We start from the raw sequence: 23,332 nt of genomic DNA, 5'->3' as shown, positions 1-23,332 counted from the left end.
TTTTAAGCTATAAGGCTATATTGCCTAGGGAAGGGGGAATATATACTTTGGGGCTTTTTATATACAATAGTGATATAATGATAGGGAAAAGGGGAATATAGGGAGTTAAGTAATAATAGAGTTAGTAGTTAGCATTGGATGGGAGATATAGAAGAGGGGAGGCAAACACTAAGTTTTTAGGGAACAAACTTAGTTAGGAGAGTAGATCAAAATGAAAAGATTTTTACACCAGAAATGTGGCTCTTCTATACAACAAGGATCAATAAATGAGTTTGATTTCTCTCATGAACCAAGGTGATAGTGGGATGTTAGCAAGGAGTTTGATGGGGAATGATTGGGAAGTTAGACATGCTTCACTTTGTTGCTACAAAACTGCTGAATAGGAAGATCTGCACTGGCCACCATGTGTTTCCTTTGCTTAGGCCAGTGATATGAAAGAAATCATGCTTCTGCAACCCCATCTACCTACCCATTCTATTGCCTAGCATTTTTTGTTACTTCAAGGAGGGTGCACTTAGACTAGCAAACCCTCAATTGCTCTTTTTCTTTTCTTTTTCATTTCTTTTGATTTTCTATCTAAGGCTAGCCTTATTACTTCCAAGGCCCCAGATTAAGCAGTTGGGAACCTTCATTCTCTACCTAACTACTTATCTGCCAAGATTGAACAGTTTGGACAGATTTCTTTCTCTAGTCTACAACAAAAAATTGAAATATGGCATGACCCAGTTTAGACTGTTGGATCACCCATTCAGAAATAGGATAGCATCAAACAACTGTAGGTAAGTGTTTCCCACAAAATATGAGATCTTTGCATCACCAAAGTAGAGCATATTTGGCACTTCCCCTGCCAATCATGAAAAATGAAACCTATTGGTATAGGTAGCTAACACCACCAACTCGGAATCCGAAGCATGAAGCTTCTTCCAGTTGGTGATCATTGGTGTCGACATGGGTCTACAATCCTCCATGTGGAATCTGCTAAGGATGTCCACAATATACTTCCCCTGCCCCAGGAAGAAATGCCCCTCCTCCTGCCACACCTCCAAACCCAAAAAGTAATGCATCAAGCCGATGTCCTTCATCTCAAACTCCGTCGCAAGATCTCTCTTGCAGTGCTCTATGAGTCTCTCTGCACCTGTAATGATCAAGTCATCCACATACAACACCAGAATGAGAGGCTCCTCACCAATCACAATAAAGTAAAGGTTCGGATTTGCCTCACTCTTTGTGAAACCCATCCCCTGCAAATATGTATCTATCCTGGAGTACCAAGCTCTGGGAGCTTGCTTCAGGCCATAAAGGGCCTTCTTCAGTCTGCACACATGGGACTCCTTCCCATGCACCTCAAACCCCTGTGGCTGCTCAATGTACACCTCCTCCTGTATGAAGCCATTGAGAAATGCGGTCTTCACATCCATCTGGTGGATCTTCCAACCCATCTCTGCTGCTATCGATATAATGGAGCGGATCGAAGTATATCGAGCCACGGGAGCGAAGGTCTCCTCATAATCAACTCCCTCTCCCTGGGAGAACCCTCTAGCCACAAACCTCGCTTTGAATTTCTCAATGCTGCCATCTGCAGCATGCTTTACCTTGTAAAGCCATCTGGAAGTAACCACGGATTTGCCCTCAGGCCTCGGCACCACCTCCCAAACATCATTCTTGATAGAAGAATACTCCTCCTGCATGGCCTCTCTCCAGACCTCCTGGCTAGCTGCCTCCTCATAGCTAGAAGGCTCAGAGTCAAGGATGCTGGTAACCATCGCCATATAGCTACAAAACATCTCAGGTGGTCTACTCTCTCTGACCGGCCTCTTCGGCTCAGCAACAGATGTGGCATCTCTCAAGGTGTCCTGAAGCCACTTGGGCTTTCTCTTCCCTGAGCATGCTTCTCCTGTAGGAGAATGAAACTCCTCCTCCTCATCACCATCAGTAGCTTGAACTCCTGACTGTCTGTCTGCTGTCCTCCTGTCTGCACCTGAACCTGTAGAAGCTGAGGCACCGTGTGAACTGTCCATCAATGGACTCCCTTGTGAACTGCTCTGTGAACTGCTCTGCATGCTGCCCGGAGCACCACCCCTCTGGCTCGGCGAGCCACTGCTCACTGACGGACCTGACATCCTCATAGATGTACCTCCGGATCCTCCTGATCCCTGCCCACTAGATCCCTGCGACTGACTCAACTGCTGCTGAGGGTCTGGCTGATCTAGATACTCTAACTCCCGTGACCTCCTAAAGGCCCTGTCCTCCTCGAACATCACATCCCGTCTGACAACAACTCTCCTCTGTGCAGGAATGTAAATCCGAAAGGCCTTTGAGGTCTCACTGTAGCCCACAAAGATACCCTTCTCTGCGGTGGGCTCTAGTTTGTTCCTCTTCTCCTTGGGTATATAGGAGTATGTAATGCATCCAAAGATATGAAGATGACCAATATCAGGCTTCTTCCCAGAGAAAGCCTCCTCCGGAGTCATGTGCCCCAAGGCACGATGCGGACTCCTGTTCTGCAAGTAAACAACTGTGTTGCAGGCCTCTGCCCACAAGAACAATGGCAACCCCTGATCATGTAACATGGCTTTGGCAGCCCCTATGATGGATCTGTTCTTCCTCTCCGCAACCCCGTTCTGCTGGGGGTTGTAAGGAACAGTGAACTCCCTCCTAATGCCTGCCTCCGCACAATAGTCAACAAACTCTCCAAGGGTGTACTCTCCTCCATTGTCCGACCTCAAGGACTTGATCTTTCGACCTGTCTGAGTCTCCACAAGAGCTCTGAACTCCTGAAACCGCTTGAAGACCTCACTCTTGGTCTTCAAAAAATAAATCCAGGTCCTCCTAGAGTGATCATCAATGAATAAAACATAGTACTCATATCCACTCAAGGAAACATGAGACATCCGACCGCTCACATCGGAATGAATCAACTCAAGTATCCCCGTCGCTCTGCTGTCACTACTGGGAAAAGGGGATTTGGCAAATTTGCCCATCGCACAACCTCTGCAAGTATCAAAGTGATCAGTACTGAAATCTGGCACACCTGTAGTGATCTCCCGCAATGTCCTCAAGGCTCCATGATACATATGTCCCATCCTGCGGTGCCAAATTTCACACAGCTTAGAACTGCTAGCTCTGCTATCGGTACTACTGCTCAATGCCAAAAGGGGCTGGAATGCAAACTTGTACACCTTTGCATGGCGTACACTTATCACTCTAGCTGAATCAGCTGGAGTGCCCCTGGGATACATCAACACCTGTCCTCCCTTGAACAGTACCTCATATCCTCTGTCCTCCAAAGCTGAGACGGATATGAGGTTCTTCCTCATCCCTGGCACATAAAGAACCTCTGACACCTTCAAGGGAGGTTTGGACTCCCTCTGAAATGTCACTGTCCCCACCCCGACTGCTCTAACAACTCTGTCATCACCGAGTACTACCTCAATATCAGTGCCACTCTCTGAAAGCTTTGAGAAGTACTCACGGACTCCTGTCATATGACGTGAAGCCCCACTGTCCACATACCAGATACCTGAAGATGCTCCGCTAATCGAGGGAAAAGCATGCTCCCTCTGAATCTGTGGCAGGTGATCTTGCACTAAAGGACTCACACGTAGTGAACGCAAACTCTCGGTCAAAATGACCAACAAAGTCCTCAATCTCTGCTGAAGCTGCCACGTCCTGGTTCTTCCCCTTCTTCTTCTTCTTCTCCGGACACACAACTGCATAGTGTCCCATCTTTTGACAATTCCAACACTTCACCTTGGAATAGTCCTTCTGTGTGTTCCCCTGTTTACCTTTACCTTTGCCTTTGCCCCCACCACTGCTTGTGGAAGTCTGCTTCTTCCCTTTGCCTTTCTTGCCTCCTGCCACCAGTGCTACATCCTCATCTTGCTCAACTGGCTTGGCTGCCCCAAGCTGACCTTTCCTGATCTCTGTATGAATGCAATCATCCCAAAACCTCTCCCATGTGGGAAGGGTCTCACGTGCACAAACCCCATCAACAAAGTTCAACCATGAACGGGGGAGGCCATTCACTGCAATCCGCACCAATTCAGTGGGTGGAATGGCCTCTCCAACCGCTGCCAACTCATCTCTCACATTAGTAATCTTTGTGAGATATCCAGCTGCACTATCATTACCCATCTTAATGTTCTTCAGCTTCTCCTTGAGGACCATCTTCCGGTTCTCATTGGTGCTCTGGTAGAGATTGGACAATGTTGTCCACATCTCATGGGCATTGCTCTTTCCTCTCACATGAGGAATGCAATGGTCTTTGATTCCGTCTAGAATCAGCCTCTTACCCTTGTTGTTCTTTTTATTATAAGCTGTCAACTGAGTAGCATCAGTAGGCACAACAACAGGGTTCTGTGTGGTATGCACCATGATATCCCAGACTTCTGCCTCCTCAAAGATACTCTGCATTCTCTCCTTCCAAACGCTATAATTTATATGCCCATCCAGCCTATCCTCCACCCTCAATCCCAATGACATCCTGCTGTCCTAAAACTGAAAAATAGCACCGCTGTAGTAAAGATAAAATTGTTGTTTATGAAAAAATCAGCTTGCTGGAATTTTCTGAGTGAAAAATCAGCAACTGTAATTTTTCCTTTTGCTGTCCCAAACTGCCCTTCAGCACTCAAGCTCTGATACCATGTAGAAATTTCTGTTTTCCCACCCCGGTTTTCAGTTTCTCCTTATTTCTCCCATATAGTTAAATGCCCTTTCCCATAACCATACATTTAACAAGCTGAAAAAAATAAATTTGTTGAAAACACAAATTCTGGAAATTTTACAGAATGCTGGAAATTGCAGAAATAAAAATCAGCAGTAATAAACAGCCATTAAAACACATTTAAACACTGAGATTTTTGGTCAATGTGACCCTGGAAAAACCCCCTACAACTCTTGGGGAAAACCAGTTTGAGAGCTCTTCTTTATTTCTGAAAATTGCCTTTTACAGTGAGAAATTTTCAGCAAAAAAATCAGCAAGCAAATTTACAACTTATCTCTTTTCCCATGCTTCACAGCAAACTGGAAATTACAGCAAACAGGACAGTAATAAATGCTGTACGGTCTCCTTGATTTTCGTGCCCACTTTCAGCATTAAATGCTGCTGTATGGCCCTCGTTTTGCGTGCAGAAAAACCAGCAAACTGCTCCTCGATTTTTGTGCAAACCTCTCCTCGAAAATCATGCCAAAATCTGCCTTTCACTGTGTGCTGAATCAACTGTACAAATCTGCTCAACTGCTGCCTTGGAATGTGTGCCAAGCTGCTGTCTCCTTCTCCTTGCTCAGAAATCTCTCTTGCTCTCTTGCCCTCCTTCTCCCAATCTGCTCATGAAAGAATTGAATCGAATGTGATCTTTTCCTCCTTTTTCTCCCTTAATATAACTCCAAATGACTTTTGGGTGACCCAAGTGACTTTTGGGTGATCTCTAAATCCAATGGTTGAAATAGATTTAGATCAATGGCTGAGATTAAATGCTCATTTAAATCTCACTTTTTATTTTTTAATTCACTCCACTTTAATAAAGACCCACTTAGTCATTTATTTCCAAAGTCACTTTTTCTTTCTAATTTTTCATTGACTTTATAAAAGTCACTTTAAAATTAGACTTAGTAACTTTATCACTTAAAGTCACTTTTAAATTAGATTTAACTTTATAAAATTACTTTAGGAGAAAAATGAAATTCTTTTGGACACTTTTCCCTAGGCCAAAGATGAAAGCCTAAGGGAACCACCTGTCCTCCGGTACCAAATTTCAACATTTATGATTTTAAAAAGCTAGTTTGTAATAATTTGCCCTAATTCCTATTCTTATCCTTGCATGGAAGTCATTGCAAAACGCTTAGGGGACACTTAGCTTGAGGTAATTGGGTCATTTGATTCATAAGATCTAATTCCTATTCTTATCCTCTAGTAGAAGTCATTGTAGAACCCTTAGGGGACACATAACTTGAGGTAATTGGATTATTTGATTCATAAGATTTACTAGGGAAACCTCCCTTGTGCTGGATGCCCATCACTAAAACTGGGGGAGTTGGTGATAGTGGTGACACTCCCATTGTTGCACTTGATCTAGGTTGCTTTGCACTAAGGTGCTAGTTTTTGCTATAACAATGTTTTCAGATACATGAGAAATTAGACAGTCCTTTATGGCATCCAAGATCATTCGCTTGGCCTTGACTTCCTTTTTTTTTGTGTTCCCAAGTCCTATGAATTTGTAGGCGGAGTCCCAATGTCCTTGACAATATGTCAAATATCGTTATGCTTAAGTAAGTGTGTAACCCTCATTTTCCATGCTACGAAGTTCAATGCACCATCCAATATGTCCTCAAACCAAAGGCTTGTTGCCATCTGTGAGATCTATTGCAAAAACTCCCAAATCAAAAAATACAACTTCAAAATTCTTTTACTTTTGGTCCTTTTGTCCCACAATAGATTTATTGTTGCAAATCCCTAAGAATCTCAATTGGAGTTCAAGCTCTGATACCATGTTAGAATTTTGATCCCTAGGTGATTGATGTCCTTATGATCTCAATCAAATAAGTAGATTGTTGAATTTAATTAATGCAAAAATCAAAATTTCAGACAATAGCATCAATCACACTAGCTAGAAATTAATTAGCGGAAGCATAAAAATTAATTTCTCACACATATAGGTAATTACTCCTTCAAATAAGCTTTTCATTCCTTCAAAAAAACTTACAAGGAAACCTTCACATGCTGCCCAAAAAGCAACAGTGTGTGGATCTATGTTGCGGGGAAGCAGCACATAGCTTGTGTATATTCATATTCCTGATGAGAAGAGATCTAAGTTTGAACCTTCTAGCATAAAAGATATATTTTTTGGATGTCCTCGAAGGCTCACTGGGTCTATCTTCCATCACAGCAGAAGGCATTGGTAAGCTGAAATGTTTTAGTACTATCCAATTCAGCGAGGGAGTCGAGATGGCTTACCTGGACATTATGGGAGGCACAAGAACAAGTGGGAGCACCGAAATCTACATTTTGGGTGAGTAATCCTCCTAAGAAGTTTCCAACTCATGTTGCATTACTTATATTGGTGACAGAACCTTCAGCTGTAAAAAAGCAACTGAAGAGCACAGTTGACAGAGTTTGATGTCTGCGAGACAGTTCCAAAACCCACTATGGAATCAGTGATTGATTTTGAGCATGCGGTTGCTGATAAAGTCTTCCTTGAACAAGGGTAGTTCTCTTTGAAGACATTGGAGGTTTGAGATGTTCAGGGAGGGATTTGGTTTGGCGGAAAACATTTTCCTTGCAATGAGGGAGTGGTAGTTTTACATGTTGGCTTAGTCACTGTCTCCTTCAGCAGCAACATCAGATTCCGCAACAGTATATTCTTCAGTAGCAACAGATTCTCCAGCAGTATATCTTTTAGCAGCTTTAGCAGGTTGGTACACTCAGCAGAATTAGTGAAGCCTTAATTCCTATGCAGATTGTAGTGGATGTGGTGGGTGCATGGCTGAAAGTGCACCATAGAAGCTTCGGTGAGGGCACAACAGTAGTGATGGACAGTTAGATATAGAGGTGCATGCATGCATGTGCTGCATTTAGATTTGCTATCTTTAGAGTGCAGGATTTTCCTTATTTAAAATGTTATATTAGTTTGGGTGCTTTATTCTCTTAAGTGCTGTACTTGAGTTAGAAAAGGCATAAATAGTTTTCCAGGTTTAGCCCAGGTGCCTAGTTAGAGGGAGTGCAGTTTTACGAAAGTGCATTTCATGGTGGTTGATCTATTCTAGGAGGGCACGCATTCTAAGACAGTGAGGTATTTCACTGGCAGTGGGTGTTTTATTTATAGGCAAATTAATCTTACAAATGGGGGCACTACCTTAGGTGATTAGGGTTTTACTTTTGACAGAGTCATAAGAGACACTCTTCGTAGTGTATTTACATGCATTGTTACCCTAGACCTCTCTTCTATAAAGGATAGATAGATAGGGCGAACCATTGGTATGTGTCTTAGATATGAGTGAGTTTGACAGTTGGGTTTTGAGGTATTGTAATTTCTGTTTTTTGAGTTAATAGACAGAGAAGTGATTGGTTCTATTCTCCCAGCATAGATCTATGTTAACTTCGGATCTACCAAGTACTGGGAGGGATTAAAATTTGAATCTCTCAAGATGCAAACCTCTTTTTGAGTGAACGACTTGAGGAAAAGTTTGCACCTCCAGAGATTTGATTCCTCTCGGTGTTTGGTAGATCTGGAATTAAGATGATTTATGCTAGTGTTTATAATATTAATTATATTTATATAAATTTCACATCTTTATATATATAGAAATATTCTTATTTTTAATTTCATTAAAACCGTGATAATACATATAATTATAATTGCATATACATGCACCATTTTTCTTCGACATGTTTTATAATTTGATTTTTTATGTCATATGCATAGCATTGATGATATATATAAATAGATAGATGATATATAACTTGCAAAAAAAGATTATTGTAAATATTGTTTTTTATATGCTTATTAATTAAACTTATATATGAAGTTCTGAAATATAATGGTTACAAATATGAGTCATTATTTTAATTTATATGGTCAAATAGATCTTAATATATATATATATATATATATCACACTTATATATTTAGAAATATTTTCTCTTAATTATACATTTATTAATTATATGTTCTGAAATTTCAAAGGATCTTAGATTGAGTGATTTGGTAAACAATTTGTTTCCCCAATTGCATGGATTCATCTCTGGAGACAAAACAAGTCCATTTGTGGCATTTATGAAATAGTTGCATCTGGTGTAATAATTGTTTTTTCAGATTGCAGAATCTGCTTATCATGATTTAAAATTGACAAAGATGGTTGCAACCATATACTCGTACTGCTGAACTAAGATATGCATCCCTTTTTTTCTAAGGAAAAAAACATCCTTCAGAGAAATTGAGAGCACCATAGAACAAAGTCCAGCATAAACATTGCTTGAACCTGACATAGGACTGTCAAAATCCTGCTGGAAGCCTAACAAAATTCGAAAAACAAAGGCCTATAACAGCCAGCTACATGTTCACAAAATTACATTCACTCTCGGAAAGCGACTGCCTATCGGAGAATTATTCTAAAACAAACTTGTTCGCGTCCAATTGCAGAGCATCTTTTGAGAGGAAATCAGCAACTAAGATATGCATCCTGATTTCTCATTATTGGTCAATCTTTTTGGTTGTGAACAAGATTGGTCATTGATTTTAACATGGATAGCTTGCTTTCTCTATGTACGTAGCTTATAAACACTTGGATCTATGCTTGACCATCAATATGGATGTTTGGACGTCATATCTAGAAGGGTCTGTGCATTGATATAGTGCCATGGGTGTGGCATAGACGAGAAAAAAAGGAAAGAAGTTGACACAGATTTCAATTGATTCATTGGTGATCATTCTTGGATGTGTCCTTTAGTATTGTCTTAGGTTAGCCCAAGTTCCTGCAAGAGTTTGGTGCAAGCTTCCCCTCCTGTCAGGTTGGGTATAGACATGGTACAATATTAGAGGTCTGTAGTTTATTTGGATTAAGCATAGAAATGACCTCTATACAATGTGGTATTGGGTTCAATCCCAGTGGCATGCTTGATATACCGGTTAAAATAATTGAGACTCAGTGTATGGGAAGCTAGATGATTTTATGAGAATAATTATTTTATTTGCTGCATCTGAAGATAAAGTTGGTTTTGTATGGCTAACGTAATAAACTCCTCTCGACCATTGCTTTTGAAGCCAAGCACAGTATGTTTTCCAAAAGGAAAAAAATGGTAATTTTTTTCATCATTTCTAGTGTTTCTAGGGATGTACATGATTTATACAAAAATCACGTAAGATACATCCAATCAACAAAAGCATAATAAACGAAAACTGAAGAGGATTTAACTCCTCTTAACAACAGAGATGTACAGCTCCAAGTAGATTTTTCAGTTGATCAGTGAAGGTCCTAGGATTAAAGTGATTCATATTTAAATTGCCATCTTGAACAGGATGAAACTTCTCTTTACAACAGATGTACAGCTCCAAGTAGGTTTTTCGGTTGATTAGTCAAGGTCCTAGGACTACAGGGATTCATATTTAAATTTTCCATCTTTCAGATTCCATTTGTGAGTTTTGTTTGCTTATAGAAATTCATTATTTTAATGCCTTGACAGTTGAGTCTAATTAAACTGTCAAGCAGGTACAGGAATAAATAAAATGGGGCAAACGTTATGTTGTATACAAGTGGATCAATCAAAAGTGGCAATGACAGAGAAATTTGGACGTTTTAATGACGTTCTTGAGCCAGGATGCCACTGTCTGCCATGGATTTTTGGGTACAAAGTTGCAGGTCATCTTTCCTTACGAGTACAAAAGCTGGATGTGCGATGTGAGACAAAGACAAAGGTATGCAGTTTTTTCTACTCTATGGCACAACTACTGTTTAAGACAAAACCCAACTCTGTGTGTTTTGTATGTTAATAAACATACTATTAATGACCTTATTTTCATTTTGGAAAGCAGACATGAACAACTACTATACCTTGAAATGCAAATATCGTAGGCATTGAAGACATTTTCAGTGTCTAGAGTGAAGTGAATATCTTTCTTTTATTTTGATTTAAAATGATCTTTGCATCAATAACTTTTACTGTGGCAGGATAATGTATTTGTGACTGTAATTGCATCTGTGCAATACCGTGCCATTTTAGAGAAAGCAATGGATGCTTTTTACAAGCTTAGCAATACAAGGGAGCAGATCCAAGCTTATGTCTTTGATGGTAGATTTCAGAACTTGTCTCTATTGACTTTAAAGATTTAGCCTGCTTACAGAGTTGAGAAAACCATATATGCCTTATCGTCATACTAAGAAACCATGGCAGTTTGTATCTACTAATTTATGTTTTGTGAACATTCAGAATTGCATTCTGTTTTAGATTAGTTAAATGTTGCCATTTCCAAGTCACTAAAGCAAATGGAATGGAGTGATCATTGTTAAGAAGGTTTTAGCAATCAATATCGAAATTGTTTGTTATGGTTCATGTTTTAGCATAAGTAGATTCTAGACGAAGAACAGAAACAATGGTTTCTAAGCTTTGATTGTAAGATGAAAATGTGTTAATTTAGGCTCAATCAGCAGTTCGATATGATGCCTTTCTTTATAGTAATATACAGTTAGGGTTCTCTGTTAGTGGCAAGATCTCCTTTCTTGTTTTATGCAACTGGGGCACTTCTATTTGAGCTCATGGCCATGTTTTATGTGCAGTCATTCGCTCAAGTGTCCCAAAGATGAATTTGGATGAGTTTTTTGAGCAGAAGAATGATGTCGCTAGAGCTGTTGAAGAGGAGCTTGAAAAGGTAGAGTGAAAATCATTTCATCTTTGGTTTATGCTTTTATTTGGAGGATAAGTACCAATTGAAAAGTACTTGCATATTTATTGCTTCAGATTCAGTTGGGGAAATGCCTGTAAATTCTTCGCATCTTCCAGTGTCACTGCATTGTTTGTCTCGATTTTGTGGATAGTTTTGTTCTGGTTTTGGTAAAATAATTTTTGAGTGTTCTCCACAATCATGTCTTCTATTTGGATATAGGTTATGACAAACTACGGATTTGAGATAGTGCAAACTCTCATTGTTGATATAGAGCCTGTTGAAACTGTGAAGAGAGCAATGAATGAAATAAATGCAGGCAAGAATTCTCTGCCATATTGAGGTCACAGTAGAATTATGTATATTTAAGTACATAAAAGATAATTTCTTGCTGCTAGCTATTTTTTTAATAAAGGAATATTTGATCTTTGGAGAACTTTGCCTCTATTATTTCAAGAGGTTCTTTGGTATATTATGTGTATTTATGGATAGTTCACTGGCACAGACTAATCATCATTTGATAGCACGGATGAAAAGTTTATCAGCTTTACTAGTGTAGCTTTACTTTATAAATGCAATATCTTCTTAAAAGTTAACCTTATAAAACAACACATGAACTTGCATTTTTGCTGCAGTTTTTTCCATAAAATTTTATTTAATTGTCGCTTCTTTTTTTTCTTTTTTGATTTTCCTTTAAACTTCTTTTACATTATCTTCCATCTTATTCTCATAATCAGTCATTTAAATTTTGATTTCAGCTGCAAGAATGAGAGTGGCAACAAATGACAAAGCTGAGGCAGAGAAAATCTTGCAAATTAAGCGAGCAGAAGGTGAAGCAGAAGCAAAGTATTTATCTGGATTGGGTATTGCTCGTCAACGGCAAGCAATAGTGGATGGCCTTAGGGATAGTGTACTTGCTTTCTCAGACAATGTGCCTGGGACAACTGCAAGGGAGGTGATGGACATGGTCTTAGTGACGCAATATTTTGACACAATGAAAGAGATAGGAGCATCTTCAAAGTCAACAGCAGTATTCATCCCCCATGGACCTGGTGCAGTTCGTGATGTTGCTGAGGATATCAGAAATGGATTACTTCAGGCGCAGGCCCTTTAAACATCATATATATTAAAAGTACATATGAAGTGTCAAATTTCAGAATAAAAGCACATTGTGTGCAACGATGTTTATAGCTTTACGATTTGCATTTTGAGTTTTCTTATTTTTTGATACAAGGAATTCTTACAGATTAAGTGCCTATTTACTATATAGTAAGTAGACACTCAACCTTGCATATGGGGTGTGAAGATACGCACATAATGAATGGTGGTGTACAGCCACTTTTTCAGTCTTATTAACAAAGAAAAAAGTTCGGCATGGATGGGAAGATGGGTAAAGTATTAATTATAAATGTGTTGCATTTGTGCCGTGTGAAAAGCTCAGCAAACTTATGGATTTGAATTACAGATTGAAGTTCTCAACTGAAGTTGCAATAGTAGAATTGAAGTTGCATCAAGGAATTTGGGTTCTATTTGAAGTATCTTGACAGTTACGTAACAAGCGTTCTAGTATAATATTTTTGGGAATTAAACATTATGTCCGAAATTTCGTACTGTAAATGCCAAGCTTCTTACGAGGTCTTGCTTTTTTATAATGTCCTTGCATGAAAGACTGACATTGCCCTTTATTATGTGAAGATTCAATGTGGAAAGATTGCTTCAGTGTATTTGTCAAAGTAACTTGCTTGCACTGATGTCCAAGAGTGTACACAAATTTAGAATGCTTCTCATATTTTCTTTTGGTTGGTAAACTGAACTTTCTCACCCTAACCCTACTGTTTTTGCATTAGAAACATTCACTTTGCTTTGGTGCTGACAGTTGTATGTATCAGAAGAGATTAATATAGCAAAAAGTAAATTTGAAATGGGGATAAGGGATTCACTGCTTTTTCAATTTTGACATTTGAAGCAACGGTTTCTGCTATCTTCAAGTAAAAAGAACAACATTCTTGGCTTACATGAAGATAGTGGAAAGCTTTGAGATATTGTGATAACTAATTCCCAATGAGGGCTGTGTATGTTAGTGTAATTAATATCTATTGTCATTCTTTAGTAACTAGGATTTAGTTTTAGTAGATTAAGAGTACATTAAAGTATATTAGTATTTTTATTACATTAATGAAAGAAGTTAGATAACGTCTGCCCCCCTTCTATAAATGTAATTTATATTCTTCTCAAATTTAGTTTTTTGACATGGTCTCAGAGTCGAGGTTAGAAGAAACCAACGCTGAAAGTGGATGAAGACCTAGAGATTGTTTTATGAAATGATGGTTTGATGAACTACAATTTATTTTTTATTTTTAACCAGAACAAGAATATTATAATAATAAGGGTGCTATGGCAGAGCTAATAGCAATTGCACTTGACTTTCTAGAGTTTCAAAAACAAATGTAGTTCTTTGTTACTACAAAATGTTGCCTCCACCTGATTTTTAAGAAATCTTGTATCCACCAAAACTGCATTTAAGAATCCCTTGGGTGAAAAAATTCTAACAAATTGCTTACATAACACGATACAAAAGCAGTTCATGTCAGATTGGATTATGAACCCAGGGTTGTGTTACTGCTATGTTACTGCAAGAGGTTTTCTCGTCTTTAATACTATTATCCAAGCTTCAATGCTTGTAGTAAATTCTGAGATGCTCCCTTCAATCCAAGTTTTCCTTGGTCTGGAACTTCTGATTGACCCAGCTTGCCTTTGTCCAAGGACTAAGCAAGATTGTTGTTTCCTGATCCAGATCTGGGGATTAGCGGTTTCTTCTTCCACCAAATATTTGTTGTATCACATCTTGGTGTTTGGATGGGGTGTCCTTGATTTTTTCTGGTTCTATTTTTGGCTCGTCCATGGGCAGGTCTGAGCCATCTAGCTCAACATTGCTAATCACTTGATGTTCTAATTTGGTACCAACGGAGCAGGTGGGCTTATGTTGGTAATTCCTAAGTCTATTTCTGTTAGAAAAATCTTTGCTGGGGTCCATTCCCACACAGTTTGAGCATTCGAGCATATGCAGTGAATCGTGATATTGTGGTTTTTAGTTTCCTCACTTCTGCTGTAGTGATATTGTGGTTCTTAGTTTCCTCACTTCTGCAATAGAAAAAGCAGTTCATGTCAGATTGGATTATGAACCCAGGGTTGTGTTGCTGCTATGTTACTGCAAGAGGTTTTCTCTTCTTTAATACTATAATCCAAGCTTCAATGCTTGTAGTAAATTCTGAGATGTTCCCTTCAATCCAAGTTTTCCTTTGCGTGGAACTTCTGATTGACCAGCATGCCTTTGTCCAAGGACTAAGCAAGATTGTTGTTTCGTGATCTAGATCTGGGGACTAGCGGTTTCTTCTTCCACCAAATCCTGTTGTATCACATCTTGTTGTTTGGATGGGGTGTCCTTGATTTCTTCTGGTTCTATTTTTGGCTCGTCCATGGGCAGGTCTGAGCCATCTAGCTCAACCTTGCTAATCACTTGATGTTCTACTTTGGTACCAACCGACCAGGTAGGCTTATGTTGGTAATTCCCAAGTCTATTTCTGTCAGAAAATCTTTGCTGGAGTCCATTCCCACACAGTTTGAGCATTCGAGCATATGCAGTGATATTATGGTTTTTAGTTTCCTCACTTTTGCTGTAGTGATATTGTGGCTCTTAGTTTCCTCACTTCTGCAATAGAATTCGCTGAGGACATTACCAATGCCTCAGAGAGGGGATAAATCCTAAAGATGCAAAAATAGATTTAGAAGTCTAACCAAATCCAAAGCTAAAAACAGAGTATTTATCATTGGATTGAAGGATGGAGTCCACGGTTTCATGTTTGATCCAGTTATCCCAAAAATCAGGGACCAGGGACATAATTTTAATATCAAGGCCTCTGTCTTCTTCTGGATCAAAAACCTCAAGGAAAGCTTCTTCTTTTAACTCAGATTTCCACAAGTCTAAAGTCTAAAGCGCACTTATGTAGATCGACATGACGCGACCAAAACCGTTGAAACAGCAACCAAGTGCATATGTGCTGTAAAGGTTAGCCTTAGATACATCTTACATGGCGCGACCAAAACGGTTGAAACAACAAACAAATGCGTTTGTGCTGCAAAGGATAGCCTCAGATACATCTTTTCCAATTGAAATAGAAAGAATCAGAGTCTAATGACAAGGAGGTCGAGAAACATTCTTCACAACATCTCTTAAAAACAAGCCTTACCCAAGTCATCGCTGGGGGGAAGGGGGTCAAATAAAAAACCGAACTCCAAAGCTGGCACCCGTGGTCTGCGCAATATTCTCAGTCACACGAGCTCCAGAGACGCCAGCAGAGCAAAACGTGGCCATCACTGAAGGAGCCACTGCCAAGCTAAAAACGGAGTTACCAGGGGCAGAAACACCGCACAAACCAGTCGTAGCCACAGAAGCAGGAGAACAAAGACTAAAGCCGGAATGAGGAGAGTCGGCCATACTAGGCCATGCTGCCAAGGAAGGCCGAGGATGGCCTACGTGCATGGACAAGGCCAAACCCTAGCCGGCACCGCCATTTTTAGTCTCGGAACGGTTAATTCGGCTGAAACTGCAATTTATTTGAATAAAGGTAAGCCGTTTTAACCTTGCAGAGTGAACGAATTCGGGATGGGTTATTTATTCAGCCCTTGTGCACATTACTTAATCAGTCCCTATACAAAATGTTTAATTAGTGAAAATACAAATTTTTTGCGATACTATTTTTCATTTCTTTCTGATATTTCCAGAACCCTTTATTATACAAGTTTTTGAATATATGTTATAGAAAATGTTTAATTAGTGAAAATACAATTTTTTTGCTATACTATTTTTCTTTTCTTTCTGATATTTCCACGAAGACCCTTTATGATACTGCTTTTTGAATATATGTTGTGTGATGATATAAGAGTTTTTGAATATATGTTGTGTGATGATATAAGTTTCTGGTATATATTGTGTGTAAGTTTATTGATGTACACAGCTTTTTATGATATAAGTTTTTGAATATATGTTGTGTGATGATATAAGTTTTTGGTATATGTTGTGTGTAAGTTTATTGATGTTTTATATTTCAAGTGGTCTCACTATCCATTTTGAATATATGTTGTAGTTTACTCATGTCTTATATTTCGAATGGACATGATGGGTGGTGAGACCACTTGAAATATAAGACATCAATAAACTCACACACAACATATATCTAGAAACCTATATCAACAAAATCTTTATGGTTTTATATCTTCATATAACTATACATATACATATAGTCTAATGAACCAATGTCTTCATTTGGAAAACAATTGAAATGTCGGCACCATTTTGTTAAATTTCGGTGGGAATTTTTAGAAATTCAAGGGTTTTTGATGGTGTTGAATTCATTTTCACCATAAAAATGTGGTTCACACACTCACACAGTTAAATTTTTTGAAAATGAATGACCAGAGTCTAGTGAAAAATAGTTGTCCAAGCGAAATCGTCACTTTAATAGACAATGTCGTACATATTTTTGTTTAAAATAGCAACAATAAATGTTAAAAATAGCATCAATTAAAATCCTAATTTAATTTGTCCTTGAATTAAGTTGGAAATAAAATTGTACTTCCACTTCTCATGACAACTTGTATTAGTTAACTAAGTTAATTTGACTTAGTTGGTTTAGTTAATTCGAATTGAGGGTTTAACTACAGTCATGTACAGTGTCCCCTATATTATAGGAGCCATGGTAGAGTTTACTTTGAGTTGTAGTAAATTAATTCAGTCTAACTGAGTTAAAGTTAGTTAAACTAGTTCCAATTGTTGGAGGAACTATTGGGAGGTCTAGTAGTGTGGTGCTCCTTGAAGTACAATGTGGTGTTGCCTGCAATGATCAACTAGTAAACTGAAGATTCACTCATAATTAATTCATGCATGTCAAAGTAGAGAGACGAAGTTGATATTGGAGTTCAGAGACAGTGTACTATCAGTGGTAAAATCATCTAAATTAAACTGATGGTGCATGCAATAAAAAAAAGGCCTATGAGGATTGCGCAAATCATAATTGAGGAATTTCCTAATTAAATAGAGGCTAATTCCTTCAGGAACAACGCAAGGAAATAGGGGCTTGGGTAAGCAAGATGTCAGGCCAGGAAGTAACTCCTCAAAATGAATTGTGTTTTTGCATTAAGGCTGATCATAGATATATACATGGAGGGAGAGACTCTTGGGCTTCATTTCCCAGTGTCTCTTCATATTTCAATTCTCCTTATTTTTTATTTACACTATTATACATAGATTTACCTAATCCCAAAAATTAGGTGTCAACATTCCCTCCCTTAACCTGAAGGGATGTTGGTGAGTCCAAACATCATTCTAAATTTTTCAAACTTTTCTCTTCCAAGCGCTTTGGTGAAGATGTCTGCAATATGCTCATTTGTAGAACAATGGCGTAGGTGAATTGTTTTGGCCTCAACATGATGTCGAATTAGATGGTATTTTGTATTGATAGGCTTTGTTCGATCATGGAACTTTGGGTTCTTGGCCAACTTTATTGCAAAAGTGGTGTCAATCATGAGAGGAGTTGAATGCACTTGTTTCCCCTGCAAATATCCCAGAATTTTCTTAAGCCACACAATTTCCTTTGTTGCTTCAGTTGCTGCCACATATTCTGGCGTTGTTGTGGAATCTGCTGGAACTGATTGCTTGTGTGACCTCTAGGAGACAACTCCTAATCCAAGACTCATAGCATAACATGAAGTAGATATCCTAGTTTCTTTATCTCCATCGAAGTTTGAATCAAAGTATCCAATCACGTTGAAGTCGCCCACCTATGTATATACTTAAGTCCAAAGTCTTGAGTTCCCTTCAAGTACTTTATAACTCTTTTCGCTGCAGACCAATGTCCCTCACAAGGCTTTTGCATAAACTTGGAGAGGGTTCCAACAAAAAATGAAATGTTCACAAGGCTTTTTCATAAACCTGGAGAGGGTTCCAACAAAAAATGAAATGTTTGGTCTGGTAGTAGTCAGGTAGTTGAGACTTCCTACAAGTTGTCTACACTTTGTTGCATCCTCAGATTCTTTTCCTTCAGTGGATGGGAGTTTTAAGTTCTGTTCCATTGGAGTATTCAAAGGATTGCACTCAGCCATGTCAAACTTGTTCAACAGATCTCCAATGTACTTCTTCTAAGAGGGGAATATAAACTTTGGATGTTGAGTTATTTCAATACCAAGATAATAGTGAACATACCCCAAGCCTGTCATTTCAAAACCTTTCTTAAATCCCTTCTTTATGGATGCAATATAGCTCATTGTTCCCTATCATCAAAAGATCATCTACATACACCACAAGATATACAATCGTTTTGCCAACTTTCTTGACAAACAAAGTTGCATCATCAAAATCATAATGTTTGAAGTTGAGTTTCAGAAGATACTCAGTTAACTTCTTCTACCAGGCTCACGGTGCTTGCTTGAGGCCATACAAGGATTTTACAAGCTTGCATATTTTATGTTCTTGACCCTTCACAACAAATCCTTCTGGTTGGGACATAAAAACGTTCTCTTTCAAATCTCCATTTAAGAAAACAATTTTTACATCCATTTGATGGACTGTCCAACCGTTTTGTGCTGTCAAAGCAAAGAGTGTCTAGTTGGTAGCCCATTTCGCTATGGGGGAAAACGTCTACTCATAGTTGACCCTTTCTTTCTGTGCAAAACCTTTTCCCACAAGCCTGACTTTGTGCTTGTCAAGTGAGCCATCAACTTTATACTTGTTCTTGTAGACTCACTTGCAGCCTATTGGTTTGGTTCCCAATGGAGGATCAACCAACTTCCAGGTGTCATTCTTTATCAAGGCATCACATTCTTTCTGCATTGCTTCTTTCCATTCATCATGAGAAGAGACTTCTTTGAAGGAATTTGGTTTAAAATCTGTAGACAAATTCAGTTCACAATCATAAGAAACATCCATATCAATAGGTGAATCAGAATTGTCTACATCACCTCCATTTTGCCTGGTTGTGCTTCTTGTTCCTATCTTTCCAATCTCAGGATGAACACTTTCAAGTGTCTTTGTCAACCGTTTTGGAGGACCTTTCTGAGATGGTCCAGTGTTAATTTTAGATAACAATGATATGTTCTATACTTTAGCACAATTTACTTCAATGTTCCTTTAGCAACCCAATGACAATTTCCAATTATATCCTGTAGCAATCACATTAACTTAAACACATTGATAGTAAATGCAGATAGAACATAAAAATAAGTGCAAAAGACAAGCCAAGACAAGAGGACACAAGATATGGTGGATGCCAGGGATAAACCCCAATGTGAGGAAACCTTTTGATCAAATCTTCTTATTATTCTTCAATAATTCAGCATAGAGAGAAAGAGTACAAATATCATAATTACATGCCCAAAATAGTCCTGCCAAATCAGCAGTCAATGCAGCCCTAACCAAAAAGTCAACGGTGGTCAAAGCTGCCCCAAAATGTCCTCCAAGCAGCTGGGTCAACAACAAAGGAATGTGTCTTGCCAAGGGAGTCAAAGTTAACCCAAAAATAGCTCGGTCAACCAAGTCAAAGTCTGTTGTAATTTCTGTTGTCAAACCAAAAAGTCAACGCAGTAGAACTCAGTCAAATAGTCCCCAAACACCTCGAAAATTGTGCCAAAGAATGCGGCCTACTGAAATCAAAATTTTGCCCACAAAACCGAAGTCCATGCTGGTCAAATACTCCAAGTCAATGCTAGTCAACACATGCCCTAATCTCTGGAATTTTTGGCCTCCAAAACTAGTCTAGAATTTTGTCCTCTTCTACACGTGCGAAGTAGAAAGCCTCCAAGTTGTATGAACCAATCAAGAGAGGAGAGAGAAGATGATGTGATGAGATGAGCAATGTCCAAATGAGAGATAGGTCACTCTTATTTATACACTTCGTTGAGGGTGAGGAGACACATCCATTGGGCTTCATGAGCCTACATTAGACTGAGACTGACCTTGACAATTTGTCCATGAGAAAGAATAAATTCAAAATTCCATTTCTACTTGTCATAATGAGATGATCTTTATATCAACATTGTACTTCTCGAAGAGAGGAATCCAATGCAAGAATCATCTCCATCATATGAGTTGTCTTAAGGTGGAAGTTGGCCCTAGTTTCCAATTTTAACACTCCCTCTCAACTAAGGAGAATTCCACCTGCCAATCCATCTATCATCATCATGCCAACTTGTCATCTTATACCATCCTTATCATCACTGCCATGCTCTGTTGAACCATGAAGTAATAATGAAGAAGTGATTGAGAGTGAGTCATAAGATCATATCACTCTCTACTGACAAAAGTCATTCCTTGATCCCATATCAAGTTGTTGAACGCCATGCATCTTAGTCATAGGGAGTACGACAGTACACGATGCATCCAACGGTAGTGCTATGGTCCCTAACCATATTTTCCCAACATATGGGCCAAATGAGTGGTACTTACCATTAGTTTTGGACTCTATGGGTAGGATGTGTGTTGGGGCATCAACAGGAGAAGGTGAACGACTCATCTTGCTCATATACCATAGGAAGGTGAACCACTCATCCTATGAATATGTCAATCGTAGGGGAAGGTGAAACACTCACCCTACATGCATGTGTCTGGGTAGGGGAAGGTGAACCACTCACCCTACACACATGTCAACTATAATGGGGTATCATAGGGGAAGGTGAGTGACTCACCTTGTATCCAACGCACCACTAAGGAAAGGTGAATCACTCACCCTATGGTCGCTCATAGCTCCAAGAAGTACCTCAAGCCCCCAGGAGCTCCTAGAGATTTGTGTCCAATTCATGCAAGACCCTCATAGGAGGGTCGTTCCACAACTCCAAGACTCTCTCGGAAGGTTAAGATTTTGACCTTCCCCAAAGGCTTCGTGAGAATGTTTGCGACCTGCTCATCCATCCTGATGTGTTGGAGCCTTATTGCTCCCCCTTGTACCATATCCTGGATAAAATGGTACCTGATATCAATGTGCTTGGAGCGGTCGTGGAACACAGGATTATCTGATAGGAAAATCCCACTCTGGTTGTCGTAGAAGATCACGATGGTATCTATCACGTGCTTAAATAGCTCACTAAGAGCTTCCTCAACCAAACTGCTTCACAACGGACCATAGTTGCAGCAATGTATTCGGCCTCAACGATGCTTAGTGCAACCGATTTTTGCTTCTTGCTCATCCAAGATATTGAAGCAGACCCAAAAGGGAAGCAACACCCAGACGTGCTCTTATGATCCACCACACTGCTAGCCCAGTCAACATTTGTATATCCATGTAGCCTCAAATTCCTGGCAGGGTATCTCAGTCCATAGTGGATTGTGCCCCAGAGATATCTCAAGAGATTCTTAGCAGCAATCCAATGAATGTGATGAGGCTCGACCATATATTGATTCAACGTGTTCACAGAGAAGCATATGTTAGGACAAGAGTTGACCAAAAACATCAAGGCCCCCACAAGTTGACGATACTCGGAAGGGTTCGCTAATCTGGGCCCAACATCACTTCTACATAGCTTCTTAAAGTTGAGTTCCATCGGAGTAGTCATAGACTTGCAGTCCACTATCCCACATCTCTCAAGTAGCTTCACAATGTATTTTCCTTGAGAAAGGAAAATCTCACCTGCCTTTTGCCAGACCTCCAACCCTAGGAAGTAATGCATCAGTCCTAGGTCCTTCATCTCGAACTCAGAAGCCAAATCCCTCTTGCATTGATGAATGAGAGGGTCATCACCTATCAGAAAGAGATCATCCACATAAAGGACCAGAATGAGAGATCTATCATTTTCAACCTTGAAGTATAGGTTCGGGTCATCATCGCTTCTTGTAAATCCCAGCTTCATAAGATAGTTATTGATCCTCTCATACTAAGCCCTAAGGGATTGCTTCAACCCATAGAGGGCTTTCTTCAAATTGCATACATGTGTCTCACGATCTTGAACCTCGAACCCCTTGAGTTGTTCCACATAGACTTCCTCTGTAAGCGAACCATGCAAGAAAGCAGTTTTGACATCCATCAGGTGTAGGCTCCATCCTTGTGAGGCAGCAAGGGCTATAATTGAACAGATGGTGGTATATCGGGAAACCGGTGCAAATATTTCATCGTAGTCTACTCCTTCCTTTTGAGAGAAGCCTCAAGCTACAAATTTGGCCTTGAATTTCTCAGCACTCCCATGAGTTCCATGTTTGATCTTGTAGAGCCATTTAGAAGTGACCACAGACTTATCCTTGGGTCTAGGAACCACTTCCCAGACATCATTCTTCATGATCAACTCATATTCCTCATTCATCGCATCCTTCCAAACTTGTTGCTTCATGACTTCTTCGAATGTACAAGGCTTAGATTGTACAATGGTACTCATGGTAGCTAAGTGCCCTTGGTACATATTCAGCGTCTTGCTTTCACGAAATGTTCCCCTCGGTGTAATATGTTTCTCAACATCTTCAAGAGTATCTTTGAGCCACAAAGGCCTTTTCCTTGAAGTAGAGGGCTCACTAGGAGGTGGATCAATGGGATCCATCATACCTTCAACATCGGGCATCGGTTCATCAGACAAAGGTTCGTCTTGCTTTTCTACATCAGCATCATCATTGTCCTTCCTAGGAATAGGAAGATCTCGGATCTTTCTAAGAGCATAATCTTCATTGAAAGTGATATGACTTAATTCCACTTCCCTTTGACCAGACATGTAAATTTTATATGCCTTCGAAGTTTCATTGTAGCCCACAAATGTTCTTTTCTTCCTAGATTCATCTAGTTTATTTCTTTTCTCTTTCGGCACATGAAAATATATGAGACAACCAAAAATTCTAAAATGAGAAACATCAGGTTTCTTACTAATGAAAACTTCTTTGGGAGTCTTGAAATCCAAGGCTTGAAGTGGGCATCGGTTTTGGACATACATAGCGGT

General features: G+C 39.3%; 1 protein-coding gene across 3 annotated transcripts in view; it reads left to right on the top strand.

Moving 5' to 3' along the window:
- Positions 1–12,559, top strand: part of LOC149230519 (hypersensitive-induced response protein-like protein 1) — a 31,280-nt gene extending 18,721 nt beyond the window's left edge. For all 3 annotated transcript variants that reach the window (XM_089378968.1, XM_089378967.1, XM_089378966.1), the window contains 5 exons: positions 10,203–10,408; positions 10,662–10,782; positions 11,268–11,359; positions 11,594–11,690; positions 12,130–12,559. In XM_089378968.1, coding sequence (XP_089235094.1) covers positions 10,220–10,408; positions 10,662–10,782; positions 11,268–11,359; positions 11,594–11,690; positions 12,130–12,485 — 855 coding nt within the window. In that variant the 5' untranslated portion in view covers positions 10,203–10,219 and the 3' untranslated portion in view covers positions 12,486–12,559. The remainder of the gene's footprint in view (positions 1–10,202; positions 10,409–10,661; positions 10,783–11,267; positions 11,360–11,593; positions 11,691–12,129) is intronic.
- Positions 12,560–23,332: the final 10,773 nt, after the last annotated feature.

The sequence above is a fragment of the Pinus tabuliformis genome, chromosome J (assembly GCF_031772625.1).
Source record: "Pinus tabuliformis cultivar Carrire ecotype Pingquan chromosome J, CPIR1, whole genome shotgun sequence".
Taxonomy (NCBI): Eukaryota; Viridiplantae; Streptophyta; class Pinopsida; order Pinales; family Pinaceae; genus Pinus; species Pinus tabuliformis.
This window is presented reverse-complemented; position numbering and strand designations above follow the sequence as displayed.